Here is a 15,130-nt window from a genome sequence, read left to right as displayed (position 1 = left end):
AATCTCACCCAGGCTAAGTATATACTCAGTCTGTCAGCATATCTTTCCCAAATTGCTTTGCAGCAAATTATTATTCAGCCTCATGCCAGCTAAGCTGGTGCTGAGCAGTCTGAGTGTGGAGGTAAGCAGGACAGTGGGGCAATGGTGTGTCTGGTAGTGAACTGATGGATAGTTACAAGCAAAAGTCAAACGAAGGAAAAGCAACCTCAGCATTCTGATCCCACTGGTTTCTTTCTTCCCGAGTAGGTTGCAGATGTGCATATGGAGAATGTTGCTGTGCTGTAGTTATCTGTCAGCTGTCCCTTTCAGTATTGCTTATGCCCTATAACAATAAACAGCTCTGAAATTCAGGGAGTAACATAGCACAACATTAGTCAAAACCAAGTGCATTCAGAACACTCCTCTCTTTCCTCCCTCTGCTTTGGTGAATGCATTCAACATCAGCAAGTGACATTTCTTCCCCACTAGGTGCCAACATGAAGTAAATGCAAACCGGTGTGGTGTTATCACCTGGACTCCACATGCTGGCAGAGGCAGTGCCAAAAGGGCTGTTCAGAGCTTTTCCAAGCCGTGGAAGCATGAAAAATTTGTGAACAACAGCAAGCCCACATCAGTTTGATTCTGTTGTGACAAGGTGTAAGATTTGCCAGTGAGTGTATTGCAGCAACCTCACACTGACCCAGATGTGAGCTTCCTGGGGCATTATGTGTTAGTCATGCCACAGCTATTTGGACAGGTTCCTAGTAACCTAAAGATTATGGAGTAACATTATAAAAAGTGCTGCACAGTAACGGCTATGAACATGAATTAGTTTGAATTAGGATTGCTAAGGCATAAGGAGTAAAGGGGAGATCTTCCTTGTAAATTTCGCTTCAGCAGGTGGCATCCAGGTTTATGTCTTTCAAGCTAATAATACAGGCTTACTTAGCCTTAAAAAATCCACCCTCAGCCGCTCTGTGCACCACAGCACTGGAAACACCCGCTTGTGAGTTCTGGGCCAAAGACAGGATTCTGATATGGGAAGATGTTTAAGAGACATGAGAAGAATAGTGGGAAGGTGCTGGAGGGTGCCAAAGCCTGTGATACACTCAAACCCAGCTCATGGGTTTATGTTGTCCTGTAAAGAGTGCCCCAGTTCAGCACCTGCTTGCCCAAACAGTTCAACGGGTAGCCCAAGTCCAGTTTGCTTCTGAATCTCCTCTGCCTTTTAAGAAAGAGCTTGTCTGCCTAATGTTTGCTCACATGCGTGGAGTACATCAAAGTATCCCAGACAGGTGCTACTTGATCCTTCAGTGTTGCTGGTAGGTATGTGCTTTTTCATAAAACTACATGAATAAACATTAGCCAGTAGCTATTGTGGTGCAAGTGTTTCAGGACTTGAAGAGGAACTAGCTTCAGGACAACAGCCCGGATTAAATAAGATAAATTTCTTGCTTGCAGAGAAGAACAGATTTCAAGTATCAAAGAATGTTGCTGAGCTCTCATTTGACTTGCAAGTGCCTGTTGTATCTTAATCGATTGTTACTAAATGGAACTGTGGAAGTAGGACTATGACCATGAAGACAGAATTAATGCAGAGAGAGTCAGTTTAGGAAGTCTGTGGCTATTAGCTTGGTCAAATTATACTTTTAAAATGGGTTAATAAATCTAGAGGAGAAGGAAGGGAGGGGAAGGTCTTCTGAATTATTCATCATTTGTTTCCCAGTTGACAAGTTTACATAGACATGAAATTCAGGTGGGAGTATAGGGAGTGGATTATTTATTAGTTACATATTAATTGGACAGACCTTTCTCTCTTGTATCCAGATCTGCTTTCATAACTTAGCATTGCCTACAGCTGGACAACTTCTTTTTGCCTTGAGCTGAAGAAATCCTAGTGTACCTCTGAAAAATCCAATCCATCAAAATTCAAATTCATTTTAGGATTATTTTTCACATGTAACATCAACTGTCCTAGATGATACTTTAACTGTTCTCTCTTATGAAAGGACTGAGGAGGAAATTTTCATATACTGCATTCTAGAGAGCAAGTGTGCAAGGAACCAACTTGTCATTGTGATTTTTCAGGCTTTGTTTTGATATTTGTGCCCACAGAATGAACATCAGGAATTGAAATTGCTCTTATTCGTGCTGGAACTTCACAACCTTCTGTAAAAGCCTGAGGATGGTGAAGATCTCAGAGGGCTTTAGGGGTTTAGGCTTTTGGTAGATGGAATGTAAAACATGCAGTTCCTTTTTGTGAACAAACGTGAAATCTGTGTCAGGAACAGTAACTGAAAATAATATCTTCCCCAATCCGCAAGGATGTAGTCTTAAATCTTCTCTTGTAGCTTTAGGATTTGTTTATAGAATTGTGTATTTGGATGCTTTTTACTTAACATTCTGTGTAGTCTTTTTTAAGCCCACTGCATCTATCAAGCAGATTTCACCATCTCTAGGTTTATTTTTCTATCAAAATGGCAACAACTAAGTTGACAGCTCATGTACCAAGAAAACACCATTTGGGATTTTTCCCCTTTTCAGATATACCTGCATCTGAATTCTTAGTCATGCATGTCATTGTAAGACTGCACATTTTTTGCAGGGCAAATCAATAAAACAGGACTGTGAACAAACTTTCTGTCCATACCAGAATTAAGCTGAAGTATAGACACACAACAAATATATATTTTCTTTGAAAAAAAAAATACAGTCGTTCCACAGTCTCACCTAACTTGCTACCTAATCTGTAGCAAATAAGTTGACTTGTAGCATTTACTGTCAGCAGAGGGTAAGTAGCAGGAGGAGTTATTTGCATCTTTCCTCGTCTGCTAACCTGCTTTAAAGCTATAGCTGTCTATCTGCACTAGGATGTTACCTCCTAAGTAGGTACCACATTAGTGACTGCAGGGTAAGGACCTATTTATTTTCCTGGTGAAGACAAGGCATACAAGTAAGTTTTCATTAATGCTGACAGTTAAATGTGTGTGTGACCTCACATAATATTTGGATTTCAAACATTTTTTATTTCTTTTTCAAGTAAAATCAAGAAAGGTCCTTCAGGGAGCTCAAGGTTGATCCTCTGCTGAATTGTGCTGCTTGCAAAATTATGTTCTTCTCTGCAGCCCTGTGAGGATATGAAAATATACGTTTATATATTCTGACACAGAGAATGAGCATATTCTACATATCAACCCTTTCTGCTCAATACTTAAGGCTTTGTTAATGCAGAAAATTCATGGGCCTGGATGGAAATCATGTGTATGAGATTACCCAGGCATAAATCCTGTAGAATATATATGGTTCAGGGAGTTACGCCATACTCAGGTCCTGACACCTCCTGGGGAGATTTGGGAGCAACGGTGGTTTTCTGATGACTGTAGGCTTACTCTGACCTCACAGTCCCACCCACAAGGAATGGCAATGCATAGTTGTTTTGCTGCTCCTTCAGAACAACAGGTGGCTGTCTTCCCCCGCAGGTAGGGAATGGAGGAGGTGATGAATTTACTAAATAGTCATATTTGTTTCCAGTGTCTCAGATTGGAGTAAAGATGGGAGCAAACCGTCCTGGTTCAAGTAATACTACACAGACTGGTAGGGGGTCTTCTTACACAGATGCCCGCTGAGGCCAACAATTAATTTGAAATGAGTGGCACCACTTGAGCCTATTTCTCCATATAAGCTGGTCTCTCAGATCCACACATGGCAATAGTACAGAGCAGTCAATGACTCACCATTGGTAGTAGTATGTCTCTTTATTTTTGTAAAACCCCCCAGTTTTCTGTAGCAGATGGACAAGTGGGAAGGAAACAGACTGATGGAGGGGAAGGGTATGGATATGACACCTGCAGTTCTCCAAGATCCAGCAAATCCATGCAGAAGTTCCAATAACCACTTCTTATAGCCAAAGAATGCCGAAGTCCACTAAAGCCCACTCAGCAAACACAGGTCAAAGCATCCCAACAGTCTCTTTTCTCAGAGACATCAGGTCTTGGACATTACAAATGAGAATGAAAAGGGGAAAAAGGCATTCTTCTATTTCTCAATGGGAAAGGCTTTAAAATTTGCTGGCATTGTACAGACAAATGAGGCACTCTAAGTCCTTCTGGGACTGTAGATGTATCAAGTGGGACAGATAACTTTGTGTGAAATGAAGCCTTAGAAAGGAAAACTTGTCATTTTTGTGTTAGAAGATAGGGCTGCCTTCCTTAGAAGTATTATATAGAAATACACAGTCTACCCAAAGATATAATGTGATATAATGTGATATAATGTAATCATATAGAAAGTGATTGCTCTTTTATTTACAGTATATTTACTGAATAAGTTTTAAAGGGTTGTGAGACTCTTTCGAATTAACATTCTTTAGTATGAAGGAAAGAAATGCAGTCTTGACACCTACCTCTGGGGGGCTTTTCAGCTGAGATCAGAGGAATCAGAATTTGGGTCCCAACTGAGATTCTGATACTGTCTTTTTCCATTAGTAGGTCTGATATTTTATGTCAATATTTTAATCTGTCCTGTAGCTTCTTGGAAATAAGGCTTTTCCACAGATAATTGTGCTGGAAGGCTAATGTGGTTTAGTTGCTGATTTAGTATGTTAGAACATTTCTGGTCTAAGTAAGTTGTAGCTTTTGAATGGCACATCAAGAAAATTGAGAGGCTGTATAGGGCAAGCCAGATGTTGAGCCTGGGCTAGTCTGCTTCATGATGGCTGAATGAATGACACATACCAAGCCAACTTGATCTGCATAGATTTTTGTTAAATTTAAATGGCATTGACTAACTCAGTAGCCGTCTGTCTTAGTTGGATTAATGTCCAAATCATCACACAGAATTTGGGCTCTTGTGCAATACTTGAGACTAGCACTCCTTGAGGAGCCAGTCTTTAGATGGGGTGTGAAGCCACTATCCTGCCTGGTGATATCTGTGTGTTGTCCCCATGGCAAAAAGCTTGAGGGCAACCTGCCTCCTGCCTTCTTTTCCAGGTAAACACAGCCAAGCATGGCATGGGGAGATATTGCTGAGAGTGTATTGTTTGCTGTATTCCCTTACACAGTCACTGTGCTATTTCTCAGATTAAACTTGCTTATGTGGGGGTTAATGGAGTATAAAAGATGCTATTCAATATAAGGAAGCAATTTTTAAATAGTTTCATACTAAATACATCTGTGAGAAAAACACTAGTCCTGCCCATGGACCAACTGTATCCAGTATGGATGTTACTTGTCATTCTGCTCCCCCACACACACAATCAGCTGTAAAAGCCATATTCCTAGTCCAGACAGCTCACCCATATGCAGACCTTTAAAGGTAAATAAAGAACCTGTTGTACACAAAGCATTTGAGAAACAGTTTCTTGTTACTATCACAAGTCCACGGAGTCAGTGTCATCTCTAATTTTAGCACTGTTTTTGTATGGGGAGTTTACACTTTCCAAGCCCTTGGAGAGAGAAGAGTTGGCAAATAAGTGTATATAAATGTGGAAAGCACCAGGGGATTTTATCGCTAAGCTAGAATTAGACTGTAATAAAGAAGATAAGCTGGGCAAAATTCGTACCCTTTAGAGATATAGCTGAAACAATCTTGCTCAGAGTTTTTCTGTAAGAGGCAGTGGCTCTCCCAGAAGTGATATGCCATATTTGATTCCATCTTTCCCATCCACAGAAGCAAAGCCTATCTCAAAGTACATCATCAATAGGTAAGAGGATTGGGTCAGATTGTTGTTTCATAAATTTAAGTAAACATTTTTTTCCTTGCTGTTTCAAATGATCTGCCAGGATATTTGAATCCAGTCCTATCTTTTAGTGCTCAGTGAGTTTACTTTCCATCTGCATGTTCCCTAGTAGTCTATGTCCAAAGCTGTTCACACTATTCATTATTGCAGTGCCAGGCCCTGGCATTTCTTCAACTTTCTTTGGAGGAAAACAAATGAAAAAAGCTTTGGAAGAACTGGTCTGTCTTTTGGGAAAGAAACCCAACATGGATATGAGAGGAAATGTTATTATGAATTTGAGTCTGTTAGGAGAACAATGTCCATTTGACTCACAAACTTTACACTGCATTTTAATTACTGAGTGATACTGGGAAGGCTGAAAGGCATGAACACGTTTGTATTCAGCTCAGTTAGTGTAATGGAGAACAAAGGAAGAGAGGTAGAGTGTCTTTTAACATTTTTTCTCTCCTGCTGCTCATTTCCTGGTGATGCTTTCTTTTTATTTCAAACCTTTGTTAAATTTTATCTTTATTTTCTTTCCTCTTTTAAAAGTTCTGTCTCTGTCTGATCTCTGAAATGCAACTTATCCACGGTATGGTTTTTAATGTCAGAAACCAATAGTTCCAGCAGGTGATGAAACATTTGTATGCTTCTGAAACTCCATTGTGTAAATCTGCCATTCAAGTGGAAAAAAAGCAGTTTAAGGTTTCCCTTCTTGAATGGGAGAAATGCCTGAGAATTTCCAAACCACTGATAATTTCTGTATGTGCCCCGTGGGCTCTTCCCGCTTATGCCACTTAACTTTGTTGATTCAACTCTTTTCACAAGCAAGGAATTTAAGGGCAGAGAGACAGGTCAGCAAATACAAGCTCCAGGAAACATTCTGGTATGTGTCTCTTTGGGTTTTTGGCTGTCATTATTGTGGCTTTTACCACTTTCTGCAAGGGCTTTTAGAGGGATATGAGTCTTTCCTGACAGCAGTAGGTTTCTGTAATGTAAATTTTATTGAGGGTGTTGCACGCATGTTGCCTGTAGTGTCAACAGCCAGTGGGGTCCCAGCCAGTCAGTCTGAGTTGCATGACACTCTCCAGATGCTCTGTGCTGCTGTTGGTGGTTGTGCAATAAGCTGTAGGGCTCAATAGGCAGGCAGAGATTCTTTCCACCACCATTTTGCCGAACAAAACACGTTTCACAAGCATAGAGCCTTCTTTGCTTTGAGGTCTCTAAGTGGTAGGAATCCTGCTGTGCATTTCCACATCTGTGAACTGCTGGGCATTCTCAGTGCTCTCTGGAGACGTGGTGATTGGGGAAATAACATGCTTCAGGCGCAAGAGCATGGAGAAAAGCAATATGAGAAGGATAGCCAGAAGTGTTAGGAACAATCCCACGTACACGTAGAGGCTGGAATATTTATCTGCTGTTGTGTCTACTTCTGTAGCCAGAGTTGGAAAGTGGACGCGGCCAGTCAGGTTTCCACGGAATTTGAAATAAATCTCAGTCATTGCTCTCTGTCAGCTTTGGTCCATTTTCCCTATTTACCTTCAGATTTCCTGTCTTCCCTCACCAGACTCACAAAGGAAGTCCAGAGAGGAAACTTATGACAGATGGCACCATGGCTTCAGCAAGAAATGCTCCATCTTCTTGGTCTCAAGACTGCTGGTTCACACAGTTAAGCAGACTGCATGAGGCAGACCTTTGCAAATCATTTTGCAGGTTGCTATTACAATGACAGCAAGCATTAGACTTGTGTTTTACACTGCCATCTGGCTTTTATTTTGTCCTGAAAATGCTTTGGTCCTTCTTTTGGTAGGTCATCTCCTTTGGTAGGTGAAAAGCTTTGGTCCTTCTCTCAAACCGAGTGAGCTGCAAAGGTTTGCACAGCTTTGGTCTTTGCAAGTGTTGTTTTCCAAACAGTCAGCTTTCTGCCAGCTTCTCCCACAGCAGGTGGTTTATCCTTGTATGAGCTGGGGAAGGTTGTTTTCTGCTTTGCCAGGCTACTGGGGGATCTTTTCTCTCCTAATCCAGGGCTATTGATACTTGCTTAAGGAGTATGGAGTTTTGAGTTTCTCATTGGGAACAGTCAAAAAGTCAGCTTTCTAAAAGGAAAAAAAATGAGAGAGAGGGAAATGAAAGCAGGTACCAAAATAGCCTAGCCTCTATGTGGTATCTTTGGAACAAATAGATAAGAAAACCCTTGTGCTCCTGGGAGACACCTTGAGATCAGGAGAAGCATTGAGTATTTAACTTTAGAGAAAGACCATGCAAATCTAATTGCTAAGGTCTCCTCTGGTAACACTCACTATACTTATGGGTAAGAGAAGGCCCCATGGTCTATGGAATTAGATGTCACAGAGGAAGGGAAGATACGAATCTAGCCAGTGCCTTCCACCATGTGTCTCTCATTTATTGTTTATCAGGACCCTCTGTTTCTGAGGCAGGATGCACCTGGCAGGCATCCAGAGCCCTACCTGTCCCACTGGGGCAACTCTGCCGCAGGATATGACACTTCACTCAGCTCCTGGGAGCAGAACTTACTAGAAATGGGGGGAATCTTAACGTTTTAGCATTTTCAATTCTTCCAGCTGGAAACAGAAAACATAAATGCCAAAATTTCACTGTAAATGGTGCATCCAAAAGCATCATGTTCTGCTTTGATAAGACCAGAATTTTGGTTTTAGCTGAAGCAAAAATGATAGCACTGAAACAAAGTGATGCAATCATTTATAATGTTCACTACATATACACCTACATGAGATGTAAATAGAGTAATATTAATATGGTAATATACCATAGATTAAGATAAAGATAGTTTTAGATAAAGATTTCACCTAAAAACCATATTGCTGCAAAACATTTTGACTTTCATGGGCCTTCAGTTTATAAAATGTACCTGGTTTATTGACAGTGTTTGGTTATGTTCTCCCCATGCACCAATGGGAACAACACCTTGCTGTTCTTCAGAGAGAGGTGGTTGAAATCTGGAGGCCTGAGTCATCAAGTAGCTAATATTCAGGCTTTCGTTACAAGCAAGACAGACGTACTTTGGCTCATGTGATGGGGAAACATCTGATGTGCCGAGTTTTTGGAGAAGGGACGCTGGGGATTGCCTACACTTTACCTCCCAACTCCTGCAATACCTTCTTCAGTATCAAAGCATTTGAGATAACAGCGATCCGGTTTAGGGAATATTGGGCCAGATCCTGCTTCGTAATAGGCTGGCTAAGCTGGGCCAAATTGCTGATTGGAAAAATTGCCTGGGGATTTGACTTCTGCAGTCCCTGCGTGGGTAGTGGATTCTGTGCTGTGCTTCGTGTAGGAGGGTGTGGGCAAGCATGGTAGAGAAGGGCTGCCCAGTATTTTTCCAGGGACTGACCCAACCCCTTTGGAGCCATTTATTCTGGCAGCAGGTTTGGTGCTGATGCAGAAGCATGGGACATGAAAGTGAAGGTTGTGTTGCAGCCAGGCACTTTTGCTCTCAATTATATGGCAATAACTGTGATTTTCACACTTCGAACCTATAAATGGAAATTCTTCCCCCATGAAGAATATTCTTATGTTACACAGCAGGTGGGAAATAGAGGGTGTGAAGGTTACTGGCCATATTAAACCTCTGTTCTTACAATATGATTTATCTGTTGATAATGAAATGCAATGTCTGGAATCTGGCACTTGTGTGAGTTAAAGTACAGAGCAATGTCTTTGCCCATCTCATCTGCTATCTTACTGAGAGCAAAAGCCAGAGATAGTTTCTCTCCTTAAGGAGCAGAGAGCCTAATGGCTCTACATACTTCATGAAATTAGACTGCAGAATGCTAAGAACATTAGTCTGAAGTTCAATAATTACCTTCAAACCCATACGTTGAATTAACAAAGCTTAGCTGAGCATTTATTGATAAACAGAGCAGATAAATAGTAAAAAGTATTAGCAATGGGGAGTTGGCACAGCTTTTTTTTTGTTTAGTCTCCACTATGGAATTGTCAGGAGCAATCAACTATTCAGACTATTGAAAGCTGTGAAATTAACTACATCTTTTCCAGAAATGAGCCAGAAACAATTCAGTAGCTCCAGGCAACCCCAAAGATTTTTGCTTTTCAATCTACCAGTTATCTCATTGAGCACATCTTTTTGGATATTAGTAGATTCAGCTTTGCACACTCCCCTTTAAGAAATAGAACCTTGAAGACTGTAGAGACCAAGGTCATGTGAAAATAAGTGGTACACAAAGATTCTGAAAAAACTGTGTATGGAGCAGGTCAGCACTATAACTTTGTATGACTCAGATTACAGGAGGCAAAACCTCACTGGTTACCCTGAGAAACCCTCAAGTCCATGGACAGAGATAGTAACTAGAAGTTTGTCATAGAGCAGAGCAGCATAACCAGAGCCCACATTCCCTGTGATCTAAGTTGTTGATCAAGGCTTAGTCATTCTTCTCTGGCTGGACAATACTCCCATTTCTGAGAGGTGTCAAGCACCATTAGTGTTCACTGATGCTTAGTGGGTACAGATTGATTCCAAGATTCCATCAGTTTGTGGTTGTTTTTGAGCAAGGATTAAAAAAAAACCAAACCCAACATCTTTAATTTAATAAAAATCAATAATGAAAATAGAAGCCTCATACAAAACAACAGAAAGGTTTCTTCTCAGAGTGTGTCACTGAGACAGGAAATTCATGAGCCAAAACTTCATGGGCACTGAAATTGCCATTCTCCCACTGCAGCTATCAGGGTTTGGGGAGCTTCAGGTTTGGGGAGTTTTTATGAAGCCTGCATGGCCCTACTCTGCACCTTTGTAGGTCACAGAGGAGCAGAGAGAAAGAAAAATTTTCCCCAAAACAGGGCAGACAGGCAGTACAAATTGATCTTGTAACTGCAGTAAATGTCTTGTCTTGCCTACTCGCTTCCTTTTACTCCCATATTCGGTTTAAGTGCCACTTGCCAGCAAGGCATCTCTGAAAGTGCAAGCAACTTTTCTGAGTTCTCTTTTGCTTTTCCACCCAATACTCTAACTACTACAAACAGGTAAGTGGGACAAAATAGAACAATTACTTGTGTAGCTTCTCCAAGGCTGTTAATTTAAACTGCACTGAACTGGCTGGCAAGCACAGAAAGGTTTGGTTTTGAACACAGACAGTACCAGATATATTCTGTCTAGGTGACCTCTAAAGAAAAAAATCAGCATTAAAGAAATGCAAACAAAGCATTAAAGTATCAATTCTGTCCATGGCTTGCATTTTCTCCAGGGAGGATTTGAGGGAGAGGAAAGGGGGGGCGTCTCTTCTTTCAGTGGCAGACGGTATTTTTTGTTCTCATGCAGAAGTGCAAGATAGTATGTCAGTGTCTCAGCTGTGGTACTACATAGGAAGAGAACAGAATAAAGCATAGTTACCTTTCAGAGCAGGCAGGGGTGTTGGGACTAGGCACTAGAGCAGCTGGTTCAGACCATGAGCTTGCTGGTGATTTATCTAGGAACATCTCCTCCCAGGTAGTGGGATTTGTGCGGAAAAGATTTGCTGTCTTATTGCTGGAATCAGGATATTGTCTCTTCAGCAACAGACATGCCAAGTACACTTTCTTCTCCTCTGCTCTTGAATTCACATGGTTCGCTGACAGGGATGGCTCTTACTCCCGGTCTTGAGATGTCAACTGACAGTCTAACTGAACAGCATCACTGCTGATGCCCTTTCTTCACAGGCAATAGGAGAAGGGGGCAAGGAGCCTTCTCTTCATGAGCTTCACTGCTTGGATGGAAACAGCCAGTCCCCTCCCTCAGCAGCGGTAGGCAACAGTTAGAGCGGAGAGGATCGGTAGTGCTCCGGCGCTGCTGCCTCTCGTCTCGGCAGCAGGCAAGGAGGGAAGGGAGGGAAGCTGTGAGCTCAGCTCGCAGCAAAGTTTGTGCAAGGTTCGTCTTAACCCTTTCGTGCTTGCAAGTGATAAACAAGACTGAGCTGCCTGTGGAGTAAGACATGAGCCAGGAGGACAGGTTATCAGTTTCTCTCTCTAATTTTCTGGAAGGTTTTTTGTTTTGGGAAGGGTTACCTGGTGAGGGCTCCCAGCTGGGTTCCTGTCTGGAACCATGGACAAGTGTCACTTTTCAGCTGAGACCCTCAGGATAGTCCCCAAGCATTGCTCTTTGGCATTGGAGCTTTTGATGAATTTTTGTCCCTGTGCTTACTGTTTGGTGGTTTGGGAAGGGCTGTGTGCCTGGTTTAGTTTACAGGTCCTCTCTCCCCTGAGTAGTTTGAAAGTCTGCATGAATAAGCATAACCCCAACTTTACAGCGTTGTGAGCAAAAATGATTTTCACCAATTTATGAATGCGTGAAGCACAGATGTACCTACAAGGCGCCACAGAAATGAGGCAGAAGGAGCCAAGGCTGGGGTGAGAACCCGAACCGTCCTGATCCCTCTGATTACCACACCTTTTGACCTGCATTTCTTAGCTCCCCCCGGCTGACAAAGTAAGGATGTTTTGTGATCCTTTTCCAGTTACAACACAAATTAGGGTAAACCATATCAATGAATCGCTATAATTTTAGTTGTGTGCATGTTTCAGAAGGGTGATGGGGAACAAGATTTCTGTTGCCTTACGCAGGGTGGCTCAGTCTGTTGGGGACAGATGTCAGTTTGGAATGCATTGCAGCAAGCCCCAAGGTTTCAGCAGCAGTGGAGCACAGCTGGAGGTGACCAGCACATAGACAGAGTAGCTGCAGTTTGCAACTCTACGCACTGAGCTGTGTACAGCTGCATGCAGCTGTATTTCACATGTCCATGTCCCTTGTGCCCCGGCAGGTGGGTTGCCTGGAGGCACCTCATGGGGTGAACCTGACCCACAGGCCCACACTGGCCATTTGGCCTGTGGTAGTTCCCAGTGCCTACAGGTTGTCTTTCATGGCCTGTGCTTGGGACACTGGGAGTAAGCTTCGCCTCTGGAAAGTGGGTCCCACACAGGGGTTTGGGAAACACCAGTTCATTCGCTCTCTGCAGCTTTCTGTGTGACAAAATAGAGACATTTAATCTCAAAACTGTCTCCTCAGAATAGCTCTCCCACTCTGGTCCCCCATGGCCACAGCCTGAGCAGAGAGGCCAGAGGGTAATGAAACCCAGAGCTGCACAACTCTTTCATCCTCCTGGGGTGGAGGCCTGTATTATAAATCCATCTCTCTAAGGGCTTCAATCTCTGGAGCTCACAAGCACAGTGTATTATTGCAATGCAGCACTATTTAGATAAATAAAACATAGTCCCTGGAAAAAAATACGGTTCCTCCATGCTTCTGTGGTGGGATGAACCCTCTAAAAACCAAGACTTATAAGGCAGCTTTGCTGATTTTATTTCACATTTCCTTTGTTGTAATATCATGCGCAGTGCCCACTATTGCAGTCTATGCCACGATTCCCTGCAAGTCACATAGGAATGAAAGTACAATGATAAACCAGAAGGAAGGCTATGTGTATTTTCCCCTGGAATCTGTACAATTACTGCTTTACCAACAAACTACCTGACAGCACCTTCAAACCCTGGGTACATGCCCTCTCATTTAAGAAGAAACAAGTGAGAGCTTTATTTAACCAGGAATTATGTTGCTGGTTGAGTTATGAGACCCAGAAGAGACAGACGTGTTGAAATCCTGCAACCCTGCTTTCTATATAATGCTAATGAGCAGTGCTGAAATGAAAGGCTCTCTCTCCCGGTCCATGCAATCCAGTTTCTCTACTCAGCTTTTTTTCCCCTTTGTTGATTTTGCAGTAAATTATCTCTCCCTTTTGTAGGACCAAGCTGCTGTTTGCTGGATGGGTACACTTAGATTTCGTTTCCTTTGTAGCAGGGTATAATAAAGACAGATGAATTTTAGATAATGCCACAATTTATACCAGCTGAGGCTGATGAATGCTTTACTGAATGATTGCTGAATTCCTGAATTGTTGAGAAGTATGTAAGGCTTTCTCTCTATGTAAATTTTTGGGCCAATCAATGACAAATTTGTGCAACATAAAATGAAGGTGTACAAATTCCCTTGGAAATACACAGAGGTATGAAGCCAGTGAAAATAATTTTTCGGGCAGCCATTAAGAATTTGGGGGCAAAAGACCAAGGAGCTTGTTAGGTTCTTTCCTTTGCATTATTTGACCTGTGTCTCAAGCTTTGTATCAGGTCATTGTACACATCTTTCTCATAATGGTCCCACACCAGTCTTAGAGTGAAATTTGGATTCAACAAAGAGCAAATAAGATCTCTGAATGATTGTTAGTGAGTATAATCTATATGTTCCTATAGGGATTCTTCCGTTATCCAAATTCATGAATCCTATGAACACAGTAAATGCATACTTTGGGTCTTTAAAAATTGCTTTCAGTGCAGCTGCAGTGAATGGAGAAAGAGCTGTGCGCTCCTCTCTCCCGCATCCCTTTCATAGCAGACACATCCCAGAATGGTTTATTCAAGCCCTCAGCTGTAAAGACTTTCCATATTTGGGGTCGTCTGTGTGTGGGAGGGCCAGGGCCAAGCAGAGGTCTCTTTGGCTAATGTAGATGCTGTACATTGAACTCAGGAAAGAGACACAACTTGGTAGGTGCCTGTGCACATGTCAAAGATGACAGAGAAAACAGAAGCAGTGGCTGAGTTTTCAGTATTAAGGGCAGAAAGTGTGTTAAATTAGAGCAGAGTTTTAACTCAGAGCTGTTATGTCTGAAGCGTATTCTGTTTGAACATATTTTCCACCTGTTGTTTAGAGGTTACAGTTAATACCAACTCACCATTTCTCCATTACCGTCCATCCCTTTCCTCCTGTTAAAACAATTTATTTCCTTCACCTACATGGTTAATCCATGCCTGGATGAGAGTTTGGCTGACTGAGCTGTTGTGCTGAGCCGAGGCAGCTCGGCTTGCCTGGAGTTTCACTAGCTTTCAAAGGGCTTAGGGGGAGTTCACCCGCTTCTCCCCTGAGAGCATTGCTAGAAACCTGCACCAGATGGCTTAGAAATCAACTCAGCACTGTGAAGTTCTAGTAGTATTCATTACTTACAGCAATAATAATCATACTTAGCACTTCTGTATTTCAAGACATTTCACAGTTACACAGTCCCTCAGTGAGGTACAGTCAGACAGCATTGAACAGGACTGCCAAGGGTCCAATTTTTAACAGCTTTTGTGGCTGTTACAGGCTTTGTAGCTATGCAGTGTAGCTACCCATGGGACACCTCCTTGAAGAGGTGCCCAGCCCCTCTCTAGCCTTAGAGGCCATAAGGTCCAACTCCTGAGTTGTCCAGCTGATATGAGACATGTTACATGGAAAAAGACCTGTCCTTTACCTTTCCTGCTTTCCCCACCCCTGCCCTGGCCATCCACAGAGGTACTAGGAGGCCCCTTCCTGCCATGAGGAGAGTTAGATAACTGGAACTGCCTAAGGTGATTGCTTGGGGCGTTGTTCTTCTGAAG

General features: G+C 42.4%; 1 protein-coding gene across 1 annotated transcript; it reads right to left on the bottom strand.

Annotated features, from left to right (window-relative positions):
- Positions 1 to 3,379: 3,379 nt before the first annotated feature.
- On the bottom strand, positions 3,380 to 11,559 carry SERTM2 (serine rich and transmembrane domain containing 2). The gene is made up of 2 exons (XM_072877290.1): positions 11,085 to 11,559; positions 3,380 to 7,791 (listed from the first exon to the last, which is right to left on the bottom strand). Exon 2 carries the CDS (start codon positions 7,195 to 7,197, stop codon positions 6,919 to 6,921), a length of 279 nt encoding a protein of 92 aa, XP_072733391.1. The 5' UTR covers positions 7,198 to 7,791; positions 11,085 to 11,559; the 3' UTR covers positions 3,380 to 6,918.
- Positions 11,560 to 15,130: the final 3,571 nt, after the last annotated feature.

Source organism: Ciconia boyciana, chromosome 12 (genome assembly GCF_034638445.1).
Source record: "Ciconia boyciana chromosome 12, ASM3463844v1, whole genome shotgun sequence".
Classification (NCBI taxonomy): domain Eukaryota; kingdom Metazoa; phylum Chordata; class Aves; order Ciconiiformes; family Ciconiidae; genus Ciconia; species Ciconia boyciana.
The sequence above is the reverse complement of the archived record's forward strand: the minus strand, read 5'-3'. Positions and strand labels throughout refer to the sequence as shown.